The sequence below is a fragment of the Meleagris gallopavo genome, chromosome 23 (assembly GCF_905368555.1).
Source record: "Meleagris gallopavo chromosome 23, MGAL_WU_HG_1.1, whole genome shotgun sequence".
In the NCBI taxonomy this organism is placed as follows: domain Eukaryota; kingdom Metazoa; phylum Chordata; class Aves; order Galliformes; family Phasianidae; genus Meleagris; species Meleagris gallopavo.
In genome coordinates, this window is record NC_139426.1 from 1,841,687 (window position 1) to 1,861,984 (window position 20,298).

The 20,298-nt window shown below is 41.6% G+C and overlaps 1 protein-coding gene across 2 annotated transcripts; it reads right to left on the bottom strand.

Annotated features, from left to right (window-relative positions):
* Positions 1–2,596: 2,596 nt before the first annotated feature.
* On the bottom strand, positions 2,597–18,677 carry GABRD (gamma-aminobutyric acid type A receptor subunit delta). 2 transcript variants are annotated; one of them, XR_014887909.1, is made up of 10 exons: positions 18,037–18,677; positions 12,211–12,323; positions 11,677–11,744; positions 10,621–10,841; positions 10,027–10,109; positions 8,399–8,536; positions 7,362–7,514; positions 6,579–6,790; positions 5,385–6,014; positions 2,597–4,418 (listed from the first exon to the last, which is right to left on the bottom strand). XR_014887909.1 is itself a non-coding variant. In XM_085242509.1 (9 exons), the coding sequence occupies exons 1-9, from the start codon at positions 18,102–18,104 to the stop codon at positions 5,715–5,717; spliced, it is 1,356 nt and encodes a 451-aa protein (XP_085098635.1). In that variant the 5' UTR covers positions 18,105–18,677; the 3' UTR covers positions 2,597–5,714. The 2 variants fall into 2 exon arrangements, 1 of the variants encoding a protein (XP_085098635.1); XM_085242509.1 differs by having other exon boundaries at positions 2,597–6,014.
* Positions 18,678–20,298: the final 1,621 nt, after the last annotated feature.

A 20,298-nucleotide genomic window follows, 5' to 3' on the forward strand; every position in this document is an offset into this window, starting at 1 on the left:
GAGCACCAGCAGACAGTATACTGTAAATCTTTTTTCTCGCTGCGTACCCTGATCCTAATCCTTTAGAAACCAATTCCTATTCTGGAGGGTGATAGTGAAAGAAACTGTAGAAGAAAGGAAATGAGTGTTTCTGCCACTGAAGACTTGGAACTGTTGATTCAGAGGATGGAAGAAAATGGTAAAAAAAAAAAAAAAAAAAGTTAAATCAAAAAACAAACCCTGGGGATCTAATTTTCACCTTGGTTCTTCAAGAGTCATATTTTTATTGCTTTTCTTGGACCAGACTAATTAAGCTTTTCTGAATTCTCATTGTTGGCCCAGCCACTATTCAGTTTGAATGAAAGGTGATTACTCCAAATGCGCTGTATTCCACGTCCTGATAGTGTCTACTAAGAGTGCCCAGAAACACCATTAGAGGCAATCTAAAAATACTCGTAGCTGACTTGTTAAATGTTCTTTCTCTATAAAGGAGAAGTTCACTTTCAAAATATGATATGTGATATAATGTACAAATTATATGAAGAATCCTTCTGGCTTCCAAATATTCAAGCTCATATGTGTGTATGTGTATTAGTTGTACATATAACCTGGAAAGATAAGGGCTGGGAAATCCTACGTAGGTATCTAAAAAATATGGTAGGATGTACAGAAATAGATCTTGTGTGTTTGTCTAACTCTGAAAGAAACAGCAACAAAGGAAGAATAGCCTGATGGAGTATCGTGCCAGATGTTTTACAGATTACTCTGTATTCCATCATTCAATCTTTATTTAATCTTAGAGGACTGTGGTAATTCTAATACTGGAATAACCCAGTGGACTATGTATTTATTTGCAGCTTCTAGCCATGTCTGTTCCCAGCTGGCCAATTATTTATTATACTGTAAAGAAAAAAGTCCTCTTCACCCCATCTAGTTACCCAGTGCATGAAAATGGAGGACTTTATGATATTTATGCTAACAAAGGTCATTCCAGTACTCTTTTCATCTCAGGAAAAGGTGAAGATATGTAGGAGATTCATGACAGGCTTTGTACCAAAAGATGGAGGCTGGACCTGTGGGCAGAGAAGTCTTTGCTTCAATAGGATTAGTCACTGCTGTGCGTTGGTTGGTCCTACATCTGCAACGACCACAGGTTTTTAGATACCTGAGAGATCAGGAATGTTTGGAGCTCTTTCTTTGGACCACCATTTTGCTGAACAGGGAACTCCAGTAACATCTGATTAGTTCTGTTGGTGCTATATTTTCTGACAGAGTGCACTTTGCTGTCTTCTCAGATTTGTTTTTACTGTGCATGACTTAGTAAAAAGAATAGCCATGACATAAAGCTTGTTTAAGGAGAGGACAGGTCCTTAGTGCATTATGTAATGATGAGCTTAGGTCTTCAAAGTCATTTCATTTAAGACATGAGCTATAAAAGCAGAAAGAGGCAATGGCTTGCATTTCAGCTGCCAAATTTTTCCAAATAGACATGTCCATTGCCAAAATTGTTCAGTCTTCATTAGGAAGAGCTAAGTGTGTATGTTTGTAACACAGTGCACACAGTGTTACTATAACATCAAACAAGCTTTCAACATTTGCAAGTGTTTTGAGCCTTACAATCAAGAGAGCACAGGGGGAGATCAGATGTGTGGGTTTTTTTAATAAATATCCTAAGAAACTTTCAATAATCTTTTGTTATCTGTTCTGCTGCACAGGCACATATGCACAGGGTGCTGTTTTCCTCTTAATGTGAAGTGCTTTCTTAGGTTAATGACTGAATATTTAAAATGAGAGTGTTCGTATTAAGTGCTTTGTTGTACCAACAGCAGAAGCCTCATTGAGTTAAATTGGTTTCGCTACATTATCTGTTGGATTAGAAACCCTGTTAAGAACTGATGTGAGAGCTTTAACTTGAATAAATGCTTCCTTCTTGCCCAGAAACAAGACATGCTTATCTGTATATTAACCTTTTAATAGTGCTGTCACTGCAAGCATGTCTTTCAAACTAATGATGCAGCGTCTTGCTCTTCGTCTTGTGCCTTCTGTTTCTTTTCAACCTCTTTAGGTAGCAACAGCTATTTTTTAACATAAATCCAGCAGTCTGCATAAGAGCCCCACAGAAAGCACTCGTGAGTACAGAATGGTCCTTTCTCTTCTGTTGTCAAAGCCAAATGAGAATTTTATGAGCCCCTGGGTGCTGAAAAGGCAAGACTTCATTATGGGATGAAATCCCTGAGGTTATTTTGATTTTCCTTATAATGTCTTTTATCTTTCGGTTCAATAGCTGGAATGTCGACTTTGTCCGTTTTATAGGAGCTACAACTTCTATACAAACTATGCTTTATTAACACTTCACATTGAGTACTCTAATTTGATGAAAGGAATATAAATTCTTCCAGGTACATCTCTCATATATATATATATATATTTCCTTCCTGATATTAGTACAACCCATCCAAAGCTTGTTAGCCTTCCAGTGACATCAGATTGAGCTTACTTCTGTTTATTAAGTGTGCCATAAAAATAGACTTGATTAGGGCGTTGTCCTCAGATATTAATAATGTATAATGGTTTTCAAATGGGAAAAAGACCCAAAAACTTGCAACGATCTCAAATGTACAGAAGCTTCAGTTTTATTCAAAATTCCAATAATTACACAATACTCCTGTACTAAAGTCCCTCCTGTAAAAGAATCTGAATGGCATCTGCTTTATTTCTGGCTTTGGAAATATATTTCATAAACTATAACTTCACAATGGAGGTGTTCTGTCTTGTGCTGCTCTGCAAGTGCAGCAGCAGGAACACCTGTTCTCCCCTCTGAGTCACCTCATTCCTGGAGTGGACACAACTGCCACGTGTAGTCTCACATTCTGACTTCCTGAAATATTCTGAGTTTTCCTCCCCCCCCCTTTTTTTATGCTTATGTCTACAGCATTGTGACTGCCTAGCATTCTGGCTTCAGTTTTGGTGTTATTTCTTTGTTTTGTTTTGCCCTGGGTTGTGGTTTTGGTGGTTTTTGTTGTTAGGTTTGTGGATTTTTTTGAGAGGAAGACCATAGCCACCCTTTGCCTTATCACTCACAAATAGCTGTGCACCTTGAAGATCTGCAGTCAAATACAGAAAAATGCATTGAATAAACCTTTTGAAGAAGCCAGCAGGGTGTGCAGCCGGTGACTGGCACCCAGGTGGAGAAGCAGCTAATTTTGTCCAATAACCCCCTGTGATTACCTCAGTTGACTTCAGGGTAAGGAGTTGTGTCAGGTGCACAACTACAAACTATTACTGCTGAAGTAATTAGATTAGACGTTGCCTTTAGAATGTCTGCAGCCACTTTCTCACTAATTACCCTAAATAACCAGCCGCTGTACACTACAGGGACCAGGTCACTCTTTTTTCCTGTTCTGTAATAGCTTTAATCCCAAAATCATGGATTACTTTATGGTTTACATTCCATAAGAACTTGCTACCACTATTTTCTCTGCGGTATCTAGTCAGCCATTTCCCTTTTAGCTGTAGTTACTTACCCTGAAAGGCAATGATAATAGCTAGAGAAGCTGGCTGGATTCAGAAAGGAGCCCTGATTACCTTCACGTATAATGAGAGATGCACAATTTTATTAGCTTTCTGAGTAAGATGAAATTGAATGTTTAATTCAGTGTGTAAGACTCAGGAACTATGGTAAATAGCAGCACACAAGCACTGTTTGAGTGCACACACCTAGTTGGAGCCTGACAGTTTCTGTGTTTCTCAAAAGGAATTTGTTTCTGTAGATCTCAAAGACTTAGTAAAGAAATGAGTATAATTATACCCATTTTGCAGATGATGCAATGAAATGACTCCAGGAAGGCTCATCCCCACGTCAGTGGCAAGAGCTTAGTGCAAAATCCAGGTGCCTCAGTCCAGGGCCAGACTGATAAGAACTTTCTGGAAAAAATATAGCTGGATGATGGTTTGCACCTTCCAGCACATGGCTGGCAGGAAGTGTTTCCATTAGAACAGAAATCATCCACGTGATCCTCAGCCTGACTTATGATGGATCATAGTTCATATTATAGTTCAGTATCATTAATTTTTCTTCAGTGCATTCTCTTGCCTCAGTGATATTGAGCAAATCTCTTTTGAAGTTATAAATTTGTGTTAGAATGCTCTTTCAGTTCTGGTCATATGAAATTGAGCCGTGTGTCACAGGTAGGTAAGGTGGGAGGGATATGTGAGCCAATGCTTGCTTCCTCCTCATTGCAATTCCATCTGTCACTCATCAGCCATGCCCATCTTCCAAGCTCTTCTCTCATTTACAGCTTGTGTCCTGTTTCATCTTGCACCTCCCCATGCTCCCTTCCAGAGCTTTCAGCCATCTCCTTAGCCTCTCTCATTCCCTCCCTCTGTCATGTAATATTTTCTGTTGCATCTTCTTTCTCTAGGTTTGGGACAACCTTTCTCTTTCAAGGCACCAGAATCCCCCCAAAAAAGAAGAAAAAAAAATCCAAAAAAGTGTCTTAAATACGTCTGTTGTTTTAATCTATATCCCAATCTATTTACTGTTCTTTTTTGATAGAGATTAATTATGAAACTTGTATTTGTTGTGAATACTGCCTTCATTTGCCCGGATCCCTGGAGTTACTCACAGAACAAAGTGTTATTTGTATGAGTAGGTGAGAGAATCCAGTATTGAATTAAGGAGTGTGTCTGAGTTCTCATACATTTCACTGTCAAATAAAGGAAGTGAAGAAGCCTAACATTATGTCAGCCACTGAATAAAAACTGCAAAAATATCCAAAGCTGGATGGATCAATGACTTAAAGCCATTGATGACATCTTTGAACTTCACTCAGCTATTTAGTGCCAGATGCAAAAAGGAGATTTTCAGAGGCACGTAGGGCAGACTGTCACTGAAACTAATAGAAGAAATTCTAAAATCCTTTCTGAAAATGGAGTTTGAGTTTCTTCATTACCAAGCACCTCTGAAATTGTTAGTGATCCAATGCAGAAAGGCTGAGCTTTCCCTGTTTCTGAATCACTTTTGCTTGCTTTGGGGCACACTGAAGTACCGAAGGTTGCTATGCTTGAGTGTTAAATCTTTCATTAGCTTAGATCTGAAATGTAATGCTTTCATTATTAACAATTCAGTAGAACTCTATGTAGTGTATTTTATTTCATGCTGTGACTAAGAGCACTGAAATGTTTTCAATACTTTATCTAAGACAAAGGAAAATTCAATAAACCCCCACTCACTTCTATTTTTACTTTTATCATGGGATTTTTGTGATTAAAATTGCCAACTTTGCCACTTGCATTGAAGTTAGACCATTCCACAGAAAATCACTTGTGTGGAAGCTGGGAATTAGCTGTTCCACTATGAAAAATGAAATGCTCTGAGTGTGAGAGGCTAAACCTTCATTACTTACCAACGCTTCAGGTGGAGACAAAACATGGTAGTTCAAGATTTAAACTTCTGCAGTTATGTACATATGAAATGTTTTCTCATGGTAAGAGAGGAAACAAAAGGAGCTGGGATGTTGAGCAGAGTACAGTTCTTAATATGTCAAATCAGATTGGTAACAAACTGTTTTTCTTGCTGCTTTAGTAGGAATTGATTGCAGGAGTTTCTTGACCAGAAATGTCTCAAGGTCATTGGAAAATGTTTTGAGAAGAGATGGTACAGCACAGTTTCAGCAAGGACTGTTTAGTGTGTAGGTACTGTTCAATGCTGAGCTCTTCACAAAGTTCTGGGCTTTTTACATTGTGTAGGCAACCCAGTATATAACATTGACTGCTGCAAAGGCTGCTGGGAACACTGCTCTGGCATATATATCGATGGTGTCAGCATCAATGGGCTTAAAGAGGGATTTCAGACCGCTCTTTTTGTCCAGTTTCATCTCTTGCTGCTGTTTAGTCTCTCCAGTCTCTATTTCTATTGTGCCATATGATCCAGGCAGACTTCTGGGGATTCGGTGGTGCCTGTTGGAAATGGCCAGTTCCTGGTTCACACCAGCTATGGAGAGGGAGAACAGAACAATGGCATTCTTCACGTTTATCTGCAAAGGAAAGAGGAAAATATATAACAGCAATTTATAGCAATTTATACTTCATCCAAACTATCCGTGGTACTGACATGGTGAAATATATGAGAGTGATAAATGGTATTTATCATTTGCTTTGGCAGAAAGACCTCTGAAAGCTTCTGTGCTACCACATCTGAGCTCTAAATATATTTTTGAAGTACAAGTCTTGAGACAGACTTTGCATCCCTTCTTATTTGTTCTCCTTTATTCTCTATTTCCCATCTTAAATACAGCAACCAATCATGCAAGGATATGTTGCAGTCAGTGCAGTGCTAACCGTGCATTGACAATTACATTCAATTGTTTGCTATAATAACATGACAAAAGAATCAGAGAATTGGAAAGGGTGTTAGATAATGTAATCTAGGCTTTGTTTTCCTATTAAAAGCTGGACCTGATGGCCTTTCAAGGTCCATTCCAACCCGGGCTGTTCTATAATAGCATTTCTATAAAAAAAATTTACTTCCATAAGGAGAAAACTTTGCAATGCAGAGCCATTGCTTTTGCAGATCTTTTCACACTACTTGGCTTACTGACCTCTCCACTCTGCCTTCTCGCTTTGATCTTGTTCTTCTGCTTTTTCATGTAGTCAGCATTGAAATGTGCAAAAGCATATTCTACCAGTGCAGCGAAGACAAACACATAGCATATCCAGAAGTAAACATCAAGTGCCTTGATGGCAGATGCTCGTGGAAGCGAAGAGCGGGCACTGACCATCAGTGTAGTCATTGTAAGAACAGTAGTTATGCCTGCAGCGTGGTATGAGAAAGCTCCTTTAGGTTTCATGACACACCTTAATGAGCACATTTACCAATCTGAAACTGAGGAACACTTTTCACAGCAGAAGACCCTTAATAGTATGGTTTCTGATTTTCCAAATGGGATTTAAAGAGTTTGTAAGGACTGTACATTTGTATGACTAAGGCAGCTTTGAACATCTTATCTTTGGTTTTCTTCTGGTTCTGGATAAAAACCAGAAGACTTACACTCAAAAACTTTTGGGTCTGGACTTGCGGCCCTTACTCAGGCAAGCAGACTAACAAGCTCAAGGAGCATCTTTTTGTCACGGTCTCAGTTTCTCCAGATCAGTTCTTTTATATGACTGCCTTACCTTTAGGTGTCTGTGTTCTTTATTGAGGTAACTGTTTTGATAGCATGACAGAAATTAAAGCAGGCAGGAAATATTTTAAAGGACACTCTCTTCCACAAACTTAAACACAGTATTCATAAATGCATCTGAATGGAAAACCATACGTTAGAGAGCATAGTTACACCATCAACATACCCTTTCCTGTTAGATCCCCATGCTGTCTGTCTTACCTAATGACACCCTGGCAGGCACAGCTGACTGACTGATCCAGAAGGACACCCAGGACATGGCCACTAGTAAGATGGAAGGGACGTAGGACTGAATGATGTAAACACCTCGATTTCGTCGAAGGTGGAAGTGGAGACTCAGCCTGGGAAACTGACCTGCTGACAAAAAGTGGAGGCAAAGAAAGATTCCGACACTGTGAGCTGCAGTTCAACTGATATGCAAAAGAGATGCAGATTTACGTTCTTAAACAAAATTCTTTTGGCCAGGGATCACAAAAAGCTTTTATGAATCTTTTTTGATTAGTCCTCATAAACTCTGCATGAGGGTTTATGCAGTTCTCATCAGCACAGTTAGCTAAGAATAGGTCAAATGATTTGTCTCAGGTCATATCAATGCCAGATCTGAAAATAAAATCATGAGTCTTCTCAAATAACAGTATTGCTTCAAAATGTGTACTGTCTTATCATCTGCTGTAGAAAGTCCTCCAGATACTAAATTTAGATTTTTTAAAAGGCCAAGTTAATTTCAAACTCAAAAAAGAGCTTAGAGGAGATGTGCAGCATAAATGAGGATCTGAATACATGAAAGAGGATGAAAAATCAGCAGGAAAAAAATGACTCCAATCTTTTACAAACATTGCAATAAAGCCAGTGATATACATACACACCACTGACTTCTACTGGGTGGAATTAGAATGATTTGACTGTATGTCATAAGCCTCATAACATTAGGTCTAATGGAAATTTTCCTTACCCAAAGTTGCAAATTATGTCAGGAAAATTTTGTTATACCTTATCAAGCACTGTCTGACTATTCCATGCAGTATTTTCTCAAGCATATAGAGCTTGCTATATATATGCTATAGTGACCACCTGAAAGCAAAAGGTTACCATTTTTTGCAAACATGAACTACAGAAAATTCCTGACAGATTGTTTAAATTAGTTACTGAGGAGGAGGGATTCTCTATTATGGAAATAGATTTTTCTGTATGAAAAGAATAGCAGATACTGTCCCTGAATTGAAGACAGATCCTGTTACCAGATTTGAAGTTCATCAGTTCTGTTGTAAACTGGTAATTAGTAATTGTGAATTGAGCAAGCTGCAGCTTATCCAGCCCATGGATCTCATCCTGGTTTTCTGACCAGTGGTAGACAATGTCCTCTGAAGAGTAACCATCTGCCAAAAGAAAGCAGATTAAATGCAAAGCTTGGGGAAGAAATTAAGAACCTAGAGGGCTCATTGTGGAAGTGCTGTAATTCCTCTGCTACACTGATTTTCATTGGTCCCATTGCAAACATGCTGTGATTCAGTCTGGATAATTCACTATCCTGGCAACATCAATGTTTCCAGGATCCCATCAGGGGTAGCTTTCCTACAGGGAGAATAATCCGAGTTGATTTGCACTGACTAACAATATGTGGTATGGCACAGTGCACTTCAGTGTCATGAGAAATGTCCATGTGCCTGCTCACAAGAGCAGAATAACTGCTGTTGTAGTGCTCAAACTAGGCTACCTGCTCCAGTTAGGGAACAGCAGCTTAGCACAGACCCATGTCCATCCTCAAATGAAGTAGCTAGCTTCACAGTCACCATGTTTATCAGGCTATTAATTGCTGTAGTTTGGCATGGGTGCCAGCTGGAAGAGAGGCACAGGGTACCAGGGATGGGAGAGGTGGATGGGAGATGCATGAATGAATTTATGTAACATGCAAATCCATAGGAAATCAATTTTTGCTGGTGTTTTGCTACAAAACCACTTTGTTTCTTTAAAGAATCTTGCTTTTTACTTTTTTGTTGCACTGACATCAAAATCCTCAAATTCAATTAAAAAAAAACCTCAACCACCACCAAAATTCCCTGCAGAAGGAAAGAACTGATTGCTGGTTCAGTGTCTGCTGCCTCTACATTTGGTGATTACATAAGTAAAACTGTAGATTGCTATTTTTGACAGGATAAAATGGTATTGTGGTTAATTGCCTAGAAAACAAAGTCAGGGCTAAAAAATGAAAAACAGAATCTTAAATCAATAGGGCAATGCTTCTGCTTAGAAACCACTACTCGTATCTAGAGCCCTGAGCTCCTCTAGATTCCAAAATATGCATTCATTCTTCACTCACCTTTTTGAGCACAAATGAATTTAAGCCAGTCTCTGAAATATTCTGATTGATTTTTGTGTAACAGATGGCTATGCAAAGGTTAGGCACAATCACATACATTAAAAATAGGGAATTCTTTCTTTTTCCTGTGCTTTTTTTTTTTTTTTTGGTCATTTTTCACAAAGGAAAAATAGCACACCAAATTTTGCCCGTGGGCTTCTTTACGTCTTGCTGGGCTTGATGGAAACCTCAGTAATGCTAGTGAAAAGACTGTCACAATGCCACTAGGCTTTACATAAAACACAAAGTTCTGGACATTTGTTTTCAGCAGGACTGCAGGTTGTTCAGCTTCACTGAATTAAATCCCACATCTTTAAACTGGAGCTGAACGAGTGTAAAAAAGTCCATCACCTGGCACATAGAGTAAGGGATGTGTGTTTGTACCCTTTTTACCCATTACATTTCACTGATTAAAGCAGAATCACTCCAGTAAGTTCCCTAAGCTAAGAACCATACATGCAGGCTTTAAGCAAAATACAGGTTAGATGAGATGCTGTACTCAGCCCTTACAGCTCTCCAAGTCCAACATGCATTCCTGCTCATCCATTGGGTACTTGGAGAGGTCCATGTCACATGCCACCGTTGAGGTAATCCTGTCCAAAGCAAAATGAACACCAGTTAGTGGCATGCAGACAGAGCTGTGCACTTGCTTTTTCCTCGGAATTCAGAGACTAAATGGAAAACGTTGAAAACATTACTAATACAACAAACTATTTTCAAAAGACTTGCAGCAACTGTCTTTGCTAAGTATATGTGAAACACAGAAGTTTGGGGCTGGGAAGTGAAGAAAAATCAGATGCTTCAATGACTTCTGATGACAAAAAAGACTTTTCTGAGTCAAGTCTGCTCCCTTCCATTGTCCCTGAGTTCATTTCTTCCTTCAGGATGGCTTTGAACATAGAAGTGTACACATATCCATTTTTAGAATTATAATAGTTACTGAGTTCAGGAAAAGCGCTCTTCCAAAGTGAAAAATACTTTCTTTGATTTAAATTAATAATTATTTTAGGAAATTTTCCAGGGAAAAAAAAAAAGTTATTACTTTTATAGTCTGTTCAGCAGGCGAACACATGGCAGAGGACACTCGCCCCCCGTCCTGCTTACCTTATGCTGTATAAGATGACTCCATCTGGCTGGAGCCTGATCAGTTTGTTTTCCACAGTCACGTCATGGAACCAGGCAGACTTGGCGTTTACTATGAAAGTATCTGGCAACCAGAGCTTGTCCACAAAGCGGCTGTCCAGCCCCAGCGTTTCATTGGTGTGGTTGTAGGACAGGCGGTCATCGCGCCAGCTCTGGTGCAGAAATACTGTCATGGTGTATTCCTGTGACAAGAGAAATCCCAGTTAGCAAGCGACACTAAACAAAGATGATAATGCCTCAGGACTTGGTCAAAAATAACTGAATTAGTTTAGAAATGTCCCCTGTGCACAAAGGTATTTTTATCCTTTGCCATAGAACTGTCCGTGCATTTTAATTTGTTATGTGCTTTTACCTTGGGTGGTCCCAAGGTATCAAAGAATTACTCAGAGTCAGTGCTACACTTCCATGTCATGGGAATTGCATCTGTTATACTGGGGAAACCTGTTCGTTTATCTCTTGAGGCACTGCCTTTGTTTTTAGAGGATTTTTAAAGCAAAACTAAAAAAAAAACAAAACAGGTGAAGTTTTATATCAGTAGTAATGGGAAAGGATGGAGGGAAAGTTCTGGATTTCAAATTCAATCTATTGTGTTTCAGGAATGCAATTAATTCATACAATGATTGGTTGTGAGATTTCCAAGTTGTTACACTCCATTGCTTTACTGAAAGGTCTTCATGTGGGAAGGAGGCACATCTCACAGCCAATGCTCCCCTCAGCTTTTCAAAGGAGGTATGTGTGGTGAAAGGGAATGTGAACAGCAGTTGGAGCTAAGGCTTAAAATCAGGCTGTTAGTGGTGCAGATCTCAGTGACTTACACATATCCAGAGTATTTTCATTGCCAACTTCTGCCCAAACAGAATCTGCCTGTGTCTTAAGATACAAAGTTTGTTCTTTGTGATATCTTCTGACAGTCTTTCCACTCCAGACACATAAAGGATCACCTGTCTCTATTTCACCTTCTGCACTTGCTGTCACTGCACTACAGACATTCACAACTAAGTGCAACTCACAACGTACCATGTTCACTTCTGAGATGTGGTCAATGCTGGCTACTTCAATTGCAAGAGCAACATTAACAGGAGGACCTGAGAAAAAATGTTTAAATGACATGATTTACATCATAGCAAGATGAGTATGTAGATGACCAAAGGCTGTTAACTTTTTCATAGAGTGAGTTCACAGAAGTATCAGTGATAAAGGAAATGAAATACAGTCAAAACTACTGAAACTTATGTGATCTCTTCCAGAAAACATGACATCTCGTTTCAGATATGACACTGTGTCTTCACGCAAACAGAAATTATTGCCACAGTGTGATCCAAAATGACTTCCATTTAGATATCAGTGGTTTAAGAACTGTAGCAGCAAGAAGGCTGCAGTGCTAATTTGTGTTTCAAATGGCAAAATAAACACATTGTTTGCTACTGTTTTCAGAACCCAAATATAAGATTAATACAACTTTTGAATCAGAGGATGAAGTCCAGATAAACATCAGAGGGTAAAATAATCGTAAGATTATATACTCTCAATTTATAACTCTCAATTTCTCACCTCCAATCCCAGGCCTGAAATTACGTGCGTAGCCTTTCATCAAATCATCCAGGTTGGGTAGCCAGGATATTTCGATGTTGGAGCCTATGTAATCTCCAATGTCAGTCATAGCTCTAGGTAAAGAGAATTGGAAGCTTTTAAAACCTGTCCACATTTACAAACATGAAAATAACAGCAAATGGAGACATTGTCCTCTTTTACTCCCTGACCACCGACAGTCAGACCAGTAAGTATGAGTGGTACTTCAGAAGAACAATATTGTTTAGGGTAGAAGACCATTTCAGATTTTTCTGTTTAAATCAAAACGTATTCCAGGAAATCCTGCAGCTTCTGTCTGCAATAAAAGTAGTTACTTTCAAAAGTATTTTTTTCTTGAAGAAAAGAGTTTTAGAAATGCAAGGGAAGCATAAGGAAAACCAGGATACTTTGTGTACTGCATGAAATGCAGCTATCTGGGTAGCTGGATTGAGTGGAGAAAGTGAGGATCGAGGAAGGATGGATCTTTTCAAATGCGATGCGAAAAAGTGTAAAAATTACTGAGCTGGAATTTGGATTGAACATCTTTGATGCTGTGAAAAGCCCTCAGATACTGAAGAAGCAATGCTAAGTAGAAGGTGTGCAGAGACCTGTGTGATGTACATATATGGACTAAAAGGAATTTTTAAAGTGAACAGAAAATAGTGAACCATTGGAAGTGGCATCCCTGCAGTCTCAAGTAACACTGTAGATATTCCATAATCTCTTACAAACAAGGCAAGCTCAAATTCTCTTCGAAACTGAGCTGGCAGGCTTCATTTGCAGCAGATCTGTGCCTGCTCACATAATCCCTCTTGCCAGCGCTGTGATTGACACAGAAGGAATAGATAAATGGAGGACTGTGACAACGTCTGCCACAACGATTTGCAAAGAATTGCCAGTGGTTTGGGAGAGGCATCTATCTGAGTGCAGGTACTGTATCAGAGCTGTCTGAGCACTGATTGAGCAGCTCCACCTGAGGCCAGCAGTAAATACGGCATTTGAGAGATCTCTGTGACTAGTAACAGAGGAGAAGCTTGTTAAACATCAACGAAAGACTGCAGAGTAATATACCATAAATATGTTCTGCCTTGGTACTTACATAATTTTCTTAGAGTGTTCATGTGACATTGACCCAAATAAAGCACATGGTTTTTCTCTCCAAAATATGCCAGTTCAGCTCTGCACGTGCCATTACTTCTAGCTCTTCTGAGTAAGGATCTTGGCAGACTCAGAGCCATATAATTTGGAATAAAATTTAAACAAAGGCTTTGAAGATTTATAATAGATGTGGTAATGTTTCTTTTGTTCTGTATCGCATCTCACCAACCACATAAATGCTTCTTTTCACATGAGGTACACGGGTACCCCCAGATTTATGCTCAGTCACTTGCTATGAGGGAAGTAATAGCAGTATAAGGACTGCCAGGAGCCTCATCTTTTTTTATTCAAAAAGCATTTACAGTGTGCAGCAATTACCCTGTGTCAGTATTCTCTTGTAATGGCATTTTGGAGAGTCAGAAAGCTAAAAGAAGTTAAAATGACAGAGTTGGGTTAAAAAACTGTGGGCCACAGCTTGCAGTGTTTTAAGCAGATTACTATCTAGAGGGAGTTTTACTTAAATATCCATGACACAATTAAAAAGAATCTGGTTTCTATTATTAATAAAGCCTTAAGGTCAGATCAGTGTAACAAATCTGTTGAAGTTAGTAGAGCTATATGCACTTAAACCAGTGGGAGTCACAGAAGTGTTACACTGCACCCAGATCCAGTGCTTTAAAGTGACATGAAGGATGGTGGGAGAATTTCATTCATCCTTCATAAGCAGTGGGGATTATATATGGCCTTAAATATTGTTCGTGTTTTTACCTGAAGAAGAAAGACCGGCGTAGAAAATATTCATTGGAAGGGATTAACTTTTTGTAACGTAAGCAGTAGAGATTAAAAGAAAGGAAACCACTAATAGTGGAATTAGCAAATTTCCTTCCTAATGTAGGCTGCTGTCAAACTTGTTTTAGTAAGAAAAGGAATTTGTAAAAGTAAGCTGTTGGCTTGTAAAATCCAAGGGATGTAGCAGCTCATCAAAAGGCTTATCTTTACATTGCACCAGGGCAGAGAGGGATCCCAGGTGACTGAACAGCATTCTCATGTGTACTAAAGGCCTCGGGAAGTCATTCTCAGATCTGAAGCTGAGGGAGATGGTTTGTTATCTCAACTCTTTAGACACATCTCATTTCAAGCAGAGAATATATTTTCATCCGTACAAATTTCAGCACTGTGAGAAGTTCCACAGAGCTGGTTGTTAACAGCAGAAAACAGATTACTGCTGTTTAAACTATTTAAAAAATTAGTTCCCTATATAGTAGGCAAAGGGGAGAGGAAATCACTACTGGTAGACCTGGAAATACTGCAAAGTTCTCCTTTGCCTAACAAAATTGTCCTTGTCACAGGTTGGGAAAGCAGCTCTAAACAACAGATCTCAAGCGATAGAGCAGAGAAACTCATCTCCTTTAGAGCTAAGTATTCTATGTTTGGAATCAAAATACATATATACTAGAATCCTTCCTTTTCAAGCTGACATCTTTCTCCCAGCTGCTATGGGATTGAGATATTCTATTCATCTGGACTGATCTGGAGAAACATCAATCAACTTGGACAGCGTGTCTTGTTAGAGGCTTCAGGCAAGTGAGATATTAGCCTATCTTCACTGCCTTCTGGAACACTGCTTGAAAATGGTTGCTAGATATCTATCAACTTTACTAGAAAAAATCTGGTATGTAAAGTGAACAAAGGAAAAAGGCAACCTATATATTCTGTGCGAGTAAGTGCATTACAATGGCTCAGTAAGATATGACATTAGTAATACTATTTTTGCACAACAGTGCCAGTAGCTCTAGCAGCAGTGCAGAAAGCTCAGCAGCATCTCTGTTTGTGGCCAACAAGATACTCATTTCAGATCACACTTGTAGGGAGAGTGCTCTAACCTTGTGGCAAAGACATATTGCAGTGGGATGAGGAAAATCACTTTTTGCATCTCCCACTGCTTCTTTAAGTCTGCTAGCCTGACTGATTCCATTTGGGACAGTGGCACAGTCGCTATACCAATCTTATGATTTGAAAGATGGGAATACCAGTTTGACTGATAGTAAGGACTGGGGTGGAGTATATTTCCTTTTCTGTGAGATAATCTTTTGGGGCATATGGCCCTGATGTCACCCTGACTCAAGAAAACTTCTTTCTTGAGAAAAAGACAAGGAATATCCAGCAAGGTCAGTGAACAATCTGGCTTCTGTCAAGCTCCAGGATTATCCAGGGCACTGTGTGTATCCTTCCCATCTGCCATTCCTGACTCTAAGTGAGGCTCGCTGTAAATATGTTCTGTATTTTGAAATGTAATTGAAAAAGCATTAGGCTTAATTCACGGCAACCTTCTGAACATCAAAGCTCCATCAAAGCGCTAAAACTCTCTGAGTTTTAAGCGACAGAAAATAGACTGCTCTGCATACATTCACGTGTTAAAGCTCCTCCATTTCCATGACTAGAAGTAAAAGACTGAGGAGGTTACACTGCAGGAGAACAACTGTATGCAAACATATAAAAGCCATTTAATATTGTAGGATCCTAAATATGAAAGACACATCTGTTTTTAATTAGAGATTCATTATGAGGCTTCTATTATTGCAGCATCCAAAGCATAGCAAACTGATAAAACAGTCTTTCCCCAAAGAGCCAGCAATCATAGAAATGCCAAATTTCTTGCCACTTATCACATCTCAAGCAGACCCAGAATCTTTTCCCAAAACGTTCACCTGCAGACAGCACTGGCACAGGGAGAATGTGCTGACTGAGGTTGAATCAGGCTCATTCAAACAGCACACGACAGAGAATTGCTCCAAATGCAGCTCTGTTAAGCACTCTCACGGGGTACTCAAACACAGGAAGCAGGCTGTGTGCATTCCCCTCTCCTCTGCCAAACCTCAGCATCCTCTTAACAGGTAGCTCTGCCTTTGGGAACATCTCATGTGGTGCCACCAAGTTCAGAGTTCTCTGAAATTCCTCTTCCTTTGCACACTGGAGCTCACAGCTGGCACTGTGCAGCTGCACGTCGCACAGGGAATTCCATGCCTTTGGACGTCCTCTGTCACCAGAGCCATGAATCAAATCACATTTAGACAACAAAATCAGAGCAATAAAAATGTATCTTTTGATAGTTCAGCCCGTTATTATAAAACCACGGTATCAGTAAGGCTCTGCTCCCTGTAAAACCCTGTGAAAATAATAAATCGTATGCCAGGACTCCAATAAAGAAAAATAAGAAAGTTAATGTGCTGCTTGGGCTCCTCCAAGAATTATTATTTCATGCATCAAAAGCCACCTGTGTGTGAGTAATTTTAGTGATGCAAAGGTAAAAATCTGTTTTAATTCCATGTAATAAACTCATCAAAAGGACACTTGCAAGCAAGATTACTGACTTGCTATAGGATTAAAGAAGGTTCTGCCATAGCCGTGCTAAACCCTGAATCATCAGAAAACTGCTGTACTAAACAGAGCAGCTTTCTTTGAATATTGAATGTCTTACACTTGGGCATATTTGGAAAACTACTGCAAACTGAACAGCTCGAAATTCGAAAGCTAGACTTTGCCTTCCTGTGCTCTGTGCCATGAGTCTGTATATTGCTAACAAACAACATCACTGTGGAACTGGAGGAAGAAAACCAAGAAACAGGCAATTAACCCAGCATCATTTATCTAAAAAATTACAGGTTGCACATATCCTGGCAGTTACTGTGCCGGGAAACAGATCATGAAGACAGAAGCTGAGAAGACTGGTTGCTTCTTTTTTTTTTAAATATCCAAACACTACTTTTCAACCGAAATCCTCAGTCTTTGTCTGAGTTCAGATAGTTTGGGATCACTGAAATGACGGGCAAGATCTCAGTGCTTTTGGTCATAAGCAAATCTTCTCTGCCTTCGGTGTCACACTGCTGGCTGCAGGGCACGGAGGTGTCGGGGCATAGCCAAGGTCATGGAATGCACCACTGTGTCAGTCCTGGACAAGGGCAGCTGACACTTCGTCTGATGTGAGGTCCTTTTCCTTCCCAATGGAGAATGATAAGATCTCGCTAATTAATCCCAAAGGCCATGACTGCACCGTTAGTTCGTACACCACTCTGAAGTTATTAACAATATCTATAATACAGAAGTGGGAAGACCCCTTAAATATCACAGCCACGCGTGCTCTGGGTGATGTAGGCATGTTTTTGCATGCAGCAAGTCCTTTTTAACTCCCCCTCTGCTTTCATTGCATAATCCGGCAAGCTTTTTCCAAATCCAGCCTCCAGATCAGAGAATATATAGAGAACATAGCTGGTTGCCTAGCTAACACCTTCTGACTGACTGCGACTGCGAATCGCAAACATTCAGCTTTGCAATTTATTATTTAAAAAAACGGCGTTCCTCAAACTTTTCCTGAGATGCTCACCAGCCCCATCCCTTCCCCTGGAGCCCGCAGGAGCGCTGACCGCCGTCCCGGCCGCAGCCCCGCTGTGCGCGCCGCGCTCCGAACGGCTGCTGGGGCGGTCGGGGCTGCACCGTGCGGCGCGGAGCTGTCGCCAAAAGGATTGCCCGTAATTTAGAGCGAGTGCCGCCAGCAGAACTCTTCCCCAAGCGTCCTGTTCGAAGCACGCCCCGCGGTTAACCCAACAAACCGCTGCTCGGCCGCCCCGGGTCCTCCCGTCCGTGCCGCCCCGTTCCCGCTGCTCGCCGCAGCCCCGGGGCAGCAAAGGAGGGAATGGGAAGGGACTGCCTTACCTGATGCACCTGTGCTGCTGGGTGCACAGTAGGACCAAGGCAGGAAAAACCCAGGTGAGAAATTCCATTTTACTCCCACGTATTAGATCGCGGCGCACAAAACCGAGGCTCCCCGGCTCCTTGGGCAGCTCCGAAGCTCCGCCGGTGTTGCCATCCTTCCTGCGGCAAGTTGAGGCTCAGTTTCAGCGCCGTATCGCCGCCGGGCAGCGTTGACAGCCCTCGCCGTCTCGTCGCCCCGCTCCGCTGCGCTCCCGTGCCTCGCTCGGTGCCGCCCGGACCGGGGCCGCCCTGCCGGTTCCGTCCCGCCGGGAGATCCGGATGGGGGCAGCGGGATCGGCTCAGCAGCGCCGCGCTCCTCCTCCGCCCGGCCGCTCAGCGGGCTGCCGAAAATAGCCCCTGCAATTACAGCTCCATCCCACCCAGCGCGGGAGAAAGAGAACTAGAAGTGCTGCCGAGCCTGCGGGCATGTCCCGTGCAAATCGTCGCCGAGAGGAGAACGAGGAGCTCGGGCTGCACGCGGGATGGAGGTTGCGGGACGGAGGTTGCGGTAGGGCCGCCCCCGGCCGCGCTGAGCCGCAGCTCCGGCCCTTTCCCCGCGGAGCAGCGCGGATTGCGGGTGGGAGCTGCGCCCGGCACGGGGGAAGCCGCGACCTCTGCGCTCTTTAAAAGCTGTCCCCGACCGGAGGTGCGACGCCGAAAACGGCGGAGCCCGGGCTGCGCGAACTTCTGCCTCAGCGCTTTCGGCGCTCCGGAGCGAACGCCTGAGGTCAGCGGGCGGCAGCTGACACCGCTGTGCGGCCCAACCCGGCCGCTTTTCGGGACCGGGCGGCACCGGCCGCGCTGCCGGGGGCTGCAGGTTCAGCCCGAAGGTCGGACGCGACTTTCTCCTCCATCTTCGCTCTTTTCTTCTCTCCTCCTCCTCTGCTTTTTGCTGTTGTTCAGTCCAGAACGGCAATTTTAAAACCAACCCACAAAGGAAACACTGTGTAGGAGATATTTTAAAGAAATTGTATTGTAAAGCAAAAAGGAACGCGTGGATCCTTTAACCAAATGAAAGGATGCCCGCCAGGGTAAAGCGTTTGGTTTACCCTTCTGTATGGTCAGCTTTTTCTTACCAACGAATGCCATCAATCTAAATGGCAGCAAAGGGACCACTCGTTGAGGGCAACAACAGAGGTGACTGGGAGGAACAGCTGTGCACATCATCTCCATGTTGTGTGCAGATGTACACAGCACACACGCGTCAGAAATGTGTAAGAATGAGGTGGGGTTTTATTTGAGATCTTTTCTTTGCACACCACATTAAGGTCACACCTGCCCCCAACATACGAGGAGGACAAGACCTACCTGTCAGCTCTAACAACCAGACTGCTGGGTGAAAACTGGTTTGTTGGAGGAGGGAAACCAAAAGATCAGTAATGGAAACTACAGGATGAGATACAGAACAGAGATTTTGTCTCTCTGTGAAGCAGAGCAGATTTACACCTTTCAGGATATTTTCAGTTGACATTTTCTCCGACTCCTCAGGCTGACATTCAGTGAGCTGTGTACCTACTCTGAGAATTCCTTGGTGCTGCTTTTCTCTGGCTAGACAGCTGTCATCAAACCTACCAGTAAAAAATGAACATGCATTTCTATGTCTTCAGAATATATCTGTTAAAATGCAAAATGGACATGTAGACTTGTGGACATGTAGAACGACTTGGTACGGTACGTATCTGTGTGAGCCTATAGGAAAAGCACAACAGTGTAGGCTCTAAAGGGAAAGACACTGCTAGGAGTTTGATCATTGCAACAAGTGAAAATAAAATGCTGGGCCTCTAAAAGAATCGCTGCTGTGTTCCTCCTCAACTGCTCTTCCAGGGCCCATTGACTTGGAGTCCATGAAGAAGACTCTGCTTCTGGCAGCAAAGTGACTGCTCACAAAACCCTCAGTAGCATTGTGATGGGAATGTGTTTGCCTTCAGGACTGCAATAATTTTTTTTTGGACAATTTCTGATAATCCAGGTGTATTAGCAAGGTTCTGATTACATCCATTCATTTGACCAGGAACGTGCATTGCTGGAATCATTTTGAGTGAGCTGGCCTTGTGCTGAGGCTGGGATGGATAAGAGCAACCAACACGGCCAATCTCCCAGCAGCACAGTGGTTTAACAAAATCCTGGGTTATTTTCATAGGACTGATTTAGCTACCACTGCATGTCTGTGCTTCAGAAACAGAGATGTTCTAAGATCCGTTTGCACAAAATCCTAAAATAAAT